We start from the raw sequence: 7,699 nt of genomic DNA, 5'->3' as shown, positions 1-7,699 counted from the left end.
GGGGGCAGGGAGAGCAAAGGTGCTCGCAATGAACACGAGACTGGTGTTTTGCTCTCTGTTTGTGAAGAATGACGCGGCCCGCTGTGTACCCACTACGCAGACAAGATTTTGTAAAGAGCGAAGAATGGCGGCCATGACAGTGTGCGGTCTAATCTGGGAGTGCAAGTCGATGATAGTAGCTGAGTACTGCCTGGTGCTCACTGTCTGTTTAATACATATGAAGGCTGGTCGACTGATTAATTACTCTGAAAAAAATTGTGAAATGGTAGATGTTAAAAGCCCAGATCAATACTATAACGTTATTCAAGAGGTGGGACCTCTGGATGTCACGTCCATCTCCGAAAGGATCGAGTCAAATAGGAAATTCCTGTGGAGTTCTTTACTCAAGGACACATCATATGACCGAGCTGAGGCTCGAACCCCGAACCCTTCAATCTTACGATTACGCCTACGGCAGCCTAACCACTAGGCTTCCGACGCCTCTAATTAACGCAGCATTTATATCCATTTGGCCTTGAGTTTTGCGTCATCAAATTTGACCTGGAAGTTTGTTTGAGCATGTCACAAGAAAAAGATCTGACCCTGCAAAGCGCAACATCCTTCTGATTGATTGTTTTCCTCAAACGTATGACATGAAATAAATGATGACCAAGACAATCAAGAACTTTTTTCTTTAGGAGAAAGTAGGATTTCATCATCATCATCATCATCATCATCATGATCATCATCATCATCATCATCATCATCATCATCATCATCATCATCATCATCATCATCATTTTCTTTCTCATCCTTGATCTGGGTACAGGCCACGAACAGACACTTTCTATTCTTCCCTATCCTGGGCTAGCCTCTAGATGTTATTCCATGTCTTCACACTTTTCTGTCCATCACATTCAGTGACTTTTCTCCGGTTCCACGTGGTCTTCCCCTTGATCTTTTACCTCATGGATTACAATCCAGCACTTTCCTTGTTATGCAGCTGCTAGACTTCCTCAGAGTATGTCCAATCCATTGCCACTGCTTTCTTCCCACCTCATCTCTGACCGGATTTTGCTTGTTCTCCTTAATGCTTCTCCGTTGGTGACCATGTCTGTCCATCTGATCCTCAGTAACTTCCTTAGACACTTGTTCAAGAAAAACTGAATCCTCTTTGTGCAAGTCTGAGATGCGTTCCATATCTCACATCCATTCAACAGGACTGACTTCATATGATTTTGAAATTTTGAAATCTTCAGCTCTGTTCGAAGTGAGATGTCCTTGATCAAGTAGTGACAAAATAATAGCTTTTTCCCAACCGTGAAGGAAAATTGTGGTTGCCTTCAATTGCATCAATTGAATGTCTGTATTCGTGTGTGTTTGTACGATACAATTCAGCAAACTGAATGTCGCAGGTGCTGATGGCAGTGATTGTGTCGTGGGTGGTCTGCGTTATTCTCACGGAAACAAACGTGCTCACTGATGACCCCAAGAAATGGGGTTACGGAGCTCGCACAGATACCAAGATCAAAGTACTGGAGGAATCCGAATGGTTCCGCTTTCCGTACCCAGGTGAGTCTAGAAAAAAAAAAGAATTAAGTACAATATTATAATTATTTTTTTCGTTACCTAGTGTATGTGGGGGGGTGGTGGTGGTGGTTGGCGAGTGCTCTGGTGTGGTTTCATCCTTCTTTCCTATCAAAGTTACATCGTCATTATCTCTCTTCTTTCTTTTTTGTGTTTGTTGCTCTCTTGTAACACATCTATTCTTTGAAGCTATTATGACCTAATTGCGTTGCAAGTTCCATAAAACTGATGTTAATAAACGTGTGCTTGTGGCTGGGGAAGGAGGGGGGAGGGGTAAAATTTTATTCGACTCTTTGCGCATTTTAATGGCGTTGAAATATATAGTATAGTATGTTACTTCTTTTAGGCCTTCCCTTTTTCGTCTTTCCTTGTGGCTTCCATCTTAATCCCCACCTTTTATTCCTAAGAAGGAATCCACCACGATGAACACTTGCGCTGTTCCTCGGCCCTCACAAAAAAGCAAATAACCGTGCAAGTGTACTCATGCCCCCCCCCCCACCCTACCCTACCCCATCCGCAAGTGATACACCGTTCAAAAAGAGGTTTTTGGGTTTCGGCCATATCGTCAAGGCTGTCGTCTATTGTGGTAGAGGAGTGATATTGTTCCTACTGTGTCTCTCTCGACTTCTCTCCTGATCTGATGCCCTCAAAGAACGTATGTTATTATCCTCGTCTTTCCCCTTAAGCCCGGGTTGGCTATCCCAGAGAATGACAATTTTTAAAATTCAAAATATCGATTTTTTTAAACGGAAAAACATCCCTTGACATCTGTTTTATCGGGTGACAACGACGAAACTGTTGGGAAAAAAACCTAAATGACCTGAAAGGGCTTTTGAAATGTGAATATTGAACTAAAAGTCCTTTGACAAAATTCTTGTTTTTTTCTGTTTTTCTCAAAATCTGCTCTTTCAACCTAGGTGACCTCCTTGGTGTAAAGAGATTTTTTTAAACTACAAAAGCTAGAAGCTTCAAATTTGGTAACATGTGCTTTAATATCTATTATGAAGATCCCTTTGAGGATATTGGGAATTATTGGTGACTTGTGGAAATATTCAATTTTTTTAACATATGCCCCAAAGTTTCATCGTCTGACTCTCAGGGGTCCACTGACTTTGGGCTCACGTTTTTTTTATTTCTAGAGATAAGTCAAAATCCTCCAATAAATCTACAGTCCATATAGGTGTGTACTTGTGTGCCAAATTACAGGCTGTAGTTTCAATATTTTCTATGAAATTCTTCTGCACTATGAAATTGGTTTGAAAATCCAAGATGGACACCACAGAGACCCATTTTTCAGGTGGAAAAATCAACAAATTCACCTTTAGTACATCCTCTTTCCCTGTTAACTTCTTGCACAATTACAGAAAAGTGAATAAAAATAATTCGTTTAGAAATTTTCCGGGGGGGGGGTACATCTCCCCTTAACCCGTCTGTTAAGGTGTTCCAAGTAAGTTGCTCGGGGTCTATTCCTGCCTCGACTGCCTTCTATTCCCTCTCCCTCCCCCCCCCCCCCCCCCCCAACCGTTTACTCCTTTTCCTCTTCCGAACAGAAAGAAAGACAGACAGGCAAAAAGAAAGCCATATAGAAAGAAAAGAAAAACAAAGAAAAAAAAATCTCAAAACTTTTTTATTTGCTTTTTTTGTTCAGGTCAGTGAGGCAAGCCTACGGTAACAGATAGAAAGAAAGACATAGATCTAGAAAGAAAAGAAAAGAAAAAGAAAAAGGAATATTAAAAAGGTAACAGGTAGAAAAAAAGACATATAGAATGAAAAGAAAAGAAAAGGAAAAGAAAAAAAATATCACAAGATAACAGATAAAAAGAAAGAAAATAAAAACAAAACAAAACAAAACAAAAAGAAAAAAAATACTCACAACTTGGATTGCTTTTTCTCCAGGTCAATGGGGCTAGCCCACTGTAACAGATAGAAAGAAAGACATATAGAAAGAAAAGAAAAGAAAAGAAAAGAAAAGAAAAAGAAAAAAAATAATCACAACTTGGATTGGTTTTTGTTCAGGTCAGTGGGGCTAGCCTACAGTAACAGATAGAAAGAAAGATATATAAATAGAAATAAAAGAAAAGAAAAAGAAAAAGAAAAAAATACGCACAACTTGAACACTGTAACAGATAGAAAGAAAGACATATAGAAAGAAAAGAAAAACGAAACAAAACAAAAAGAAAAAAATCCTCACAACTTGGATTGGTTTTTCTCCAGGTCAATGGGGCAAGCCCACCGTAACAGATAGAAAGAAAAACATAGAAAGAAAAGAAAACGAAAACGAAAAAAATACTCACAACTTGGATTAGTTTTTGTTCAGGTCAATGGGGCAAGCCCACCGTAACAGATAGAAAGAAAAACATAGAAAGAAAAGAAAACGAAAACGAAAAAAATACTCACAACTTGGATTGGTTTTTCTCCAGGTCAATGGGGCAAGCCCACCGTAACAGAGGGAAAGAAAGACACATAGAAAGAAAAGGAAAGAAAAAGAATAGAAAACTAAAAAATACTCACAAGTTGAGTTGGTTTTTCTCCAGGTCAATGGGGCAAGCCCTCTGTGACTGTGGCGGCACTGTTGGGAATGATCGCCGCCATTGTCGCCTCTATCATAGAGTCCGTGGGAGATTACTACGCATGCGCAAGATTGTCCGGGGCGACACCCCCTCCAAGCAGTGCTGTAAATAGAGGTGAGGTCACTATCTATTTTATTTATGTATGTATTTATTTTCATTTATATATTTTTAAAATGTTTTTACCATAAGCGTATCTATTCGGTATCTATTTATGTTTTAGGTTTTCATTTACTGCGTATTTGTGTTCATTTTTTAAAAGATAAACTATCTATGGGGGGGGGGGGGTTGTTTTGTTGTTGTTTTTTTTGGGGGGTGGTTGTTTTTGGAGGGGGGTTGGGAGGGGGCTCCTCATGTCGGTTTTTACAGTAGTAAGAACAATGCAGAAGACAAGAGCAGCGTAAGCTACTATTATGAACTTTTGCTCTATTGGGAATTTTTGCAGTGCAGTAACTCGAGAGGGTAATAAACGTTGCCTTGTGGAGCGGCAGTTAGGCGGCGCACCGTCATACGCATACACCACATGAGTTCGGGGGGCTATCGTGGCCTAGAGGTTAATGCGTTGGTCTCTTATTCAAAGGTCCTGAGTTCGAATCCGGGTAGCGACCGAAAAAATTTTCTTCTCTAAAATTATCTCCTTTCACCTTCTTTCCTGCTCTCAACCAATGTTCTTTCGTCTGCTTTCGAATCCTCTTTCTGTCCCCACCCCCTCACCTCCTTTGCCCCCTCTCCTCTGGGCTCCTGACTCTTTCTATAGCCTTTCTACTTGGCTCCTTCTTACTGCTGTCTCTCAGCCACTCCCCTGATCTTATGGTAGAAAAGATCTACACCTAGCCTTCTCGGACGAGGGCGAAACATCTCAGAGGGCCCGTATGCAAGTTGCGCACGTTACAGATCCCTTGAGAGAGAGAGAGAGAGAGAGAGAGAGAGAGAGAGAGAGAGAGAGAGAAAGAAAAAAGAAAGAAAGAAAGAAAGAAAGAAAGAAAGAAAGAAAGAAAGAAAGGAAAGAAAGAAAGAAAGAAAAAAAGAAAGAGAACGTGAGAGAAAACGTCAAAAAGAGAAGAAAAAAGGGAGGTTTGCTTCGCCCTCAGTCTACAACAAGGTGCCATTCTATGCTTTCATCCCAAGGAGTTTAGATTACTTTTAATCTCCTTGTTTCATCCTCAGGTATCGGCATGGAAGGCATTACGTGTCTGCTGGCCGGGGCTTGGGGCACAGGGGCGGGCAACACGTCCTACAGCGAGAACATCGGCGCCATCGGCATCACGAAGGTCAGGACAAACTGGGTCAAGGAAGGAGGTTATCAGCTGACAAAAAGAAATTTATTTTACCATCTATGAAACTTAAAACAATGGGTGAAAGGGCATTTGAATACCAAGGCCCCCAGACCTGGAATGCTTTACCAAGTACGTTGAGAGAAATCAAATATTTTGATTCATTCAAATGTCAGCTGAAGTCGTTTCTGTTTTTAAATTAATAAGATGAATATTTAGAATAATTTTCTTTAGTCAGAACACAACGTTTCATGTTACTGTTGTTGTATGTTGTACTGTATTGTAAAGCGCTCAGAGCCTGTGTACTTTATTCGGGGTTGAGCGCTATATAAATGTCATTTATTATTATTATTATTATTATTATTATTATTATTATTATTATTATTATTATTATTATTATTATTATTATTATTATTATTATCATTATTATTATTATTATTATTATTATTATTATTATTATTATTATTATTATTATTATTATTATCATTATTATTATTATTATTATTATTATTATTATTATTATTATTATTATTATTATTATTATTATTATCAATAGGAAGTCCTAAGATCAAGGAGGTTATTAGTATACTACGGTCCTAAGGTTAATGACTAAATACAAGGTGCTATGGTTAAGGACTTAATAGATTGCCCTATAGTTAAGGAGGTTATTAATAGACGGTTCTGAGGTCAAGAATGTTATTAAATAAAAGGTCAAGGTGAAGGAGGTTATTAATTGAAGCTCGTAAGGTCAAGGAGGTTATTAACAGAAGGTCCTAAAAAGTCAAGGAGTTTATTAATAGAAGATCAGGGTCAAAGACGTTATTAATAGAAGATCCTAGGGTCAAGGAGGTTATTAATAGAAGGTCATATGGTCAAAGATCGTAGTAGAGAATCTTTGCAAAGGTTAAGGACGTTATTAATAGGTCGTAAGGTCAAGGAGGTTATTAATAGAAAGCTATAAGGTCAAGGAGGTTATTAATGGACTCACAGGATCAACTCACTGGCAAGGCTGAAACTACCCACGGGCCGTGTTGGGCCGGCAGTCCGATATGTGTCCATACTTGGCTTAAAGCTCCTGTATTGTGTTGTTTGTGGTTCTCCGGTGTGTGTGCGTTCCAAAACCTGTGGATTTTCTACGACTGCCGTTGAGTGAATGGGTGATTGGCGGGTGCTCGGGTGTGGTTTGCTCCTTCTGTCCCATAAAGAATATGTTGTCCTTATCTCTCCTATTTCTTTCTCTGTATGCTACTCTCTTGCAAAAACTGCTAATTTTTGGCACTTAAATGACTTACACGTGTGTATGTTGCACGTTCCTTAAAACTCGTACTAAATCCTAGAAAGTTTTTTTTTATGTGTGTGAAGAAAAAAGCTGTGTCGATAACATGTAATCTCCTGATGATAAATGAATAGCGTAACTGCAATAGTTTTATAAATCCATAGACACAGTTTAGATCGTTTAGGAAGCGGGCTGCATGACTCTGCCAGCCAGGTCTAACACTGATCGAGAAAGATCTACCATCCCACCTCACATTCAGGACACATTGGGATCATCATCATCAATGCCTTTCACCCCTGGCAGGGTATAGGCCACATACGAGCTCCTTCCATTTATCTCTGTCCTGAGCCATCCTTCCAAGCTCGTTCCAAGTGAGCTTCATTTCTATCATGTCCCTTTCCATGCATCTCCTCCATGTTTCCCAAGTATCACATTGGGGTACTTCAATTTAATTTTGTTTTTTGTGGGGTGGGGGTGGTTTCGGAATGGGTTTTTGCGGGTTCTTTTATAATTCCATACTCGGGAACCAAACTCACATCTGTGGGTGGTTGGCGGATGCTCTGGTCTGGTTTGCTTCTTCTTTCCTATCAAACATCTATCGTCTTTTTCTCCCGTCCTTCTTTTTCGTGTTTGTTACTCTCTTGTAACACCTCTAATCTTCGGCACTTATATGAAATTATTGTGTTGCAAGTGCCGTAAAACACTTACTAAAACTAAAAACTCACATCTTCTGCGTGCGTTGGCAAAGAGCATACCCTCTGCAATAACAGCTATAAGAAAGGATACCAATGTCGTTATCAATTGTGTTTTATATAATGTGTGCAGGTGGGCAGTCGAATCGTCGTACAGCTGGCTGGCGTCATCATGATCCTCCTGGGCTGTCTGGGCAAGTTTGGCGCTCTTTTTGTCACCATCCCGGATCCTGTTGTCGGGGGGCTCTTCTACGTCATGTTTGGTAAGAAGAAGAAGAAGAAGAAGAAGAAGAAGAAGAAGAAGAAGAAGAAGAAGAAGAAGAA

At 39.7% G+C, this 7,699-nt stretch overlaps 1 protein-coding gene across 1 annotated transcript in view; it reads left to right on the top strand.

Annotated features, from left to right (window-relative positions):
* Positions 1-7,699, top strand: part of LOC101851918 (solute carrier family 23 member 1) — a gene marked incomplete in the record, with an annotated part of 49,168 nt that overhangs the window by 34,076 nt on the left and 7,393 nt on the right. Inside the window, 4 exon segments of the mRNA XM_013091312.2 lie at positions 1,395-1,551; positions 4,101-4,250; positions 5,301-5,404; positions 7,509-7,638. Coding sequence (XP_012946766.1) covers positions 1,395-1,551; positions 4,101-4,250; positions 5,301-5,404; positions 7,509-7,638 — 541 coding nt within the window.

This window comes from Aplysia californica, unplaced genomic scaffold (assembly GCF_000002075.1).
Source record: "Aplysia californica isolate F4 #8 unplaced genomic scaffold, AplCal3.0 scaffold00032, whole genome shotgun sequence".
Lineage (NCBI taxonomy): Eukaryota > Metazoa > Mollusca > Gastropoda > Aplysiida > Aplysiidae > Aplysia > Aplysia californica.
Note: the sequence above shows the minus strand (reverse complement) of the source record. Positions and strands in the feature narration are given on the sequence as shown.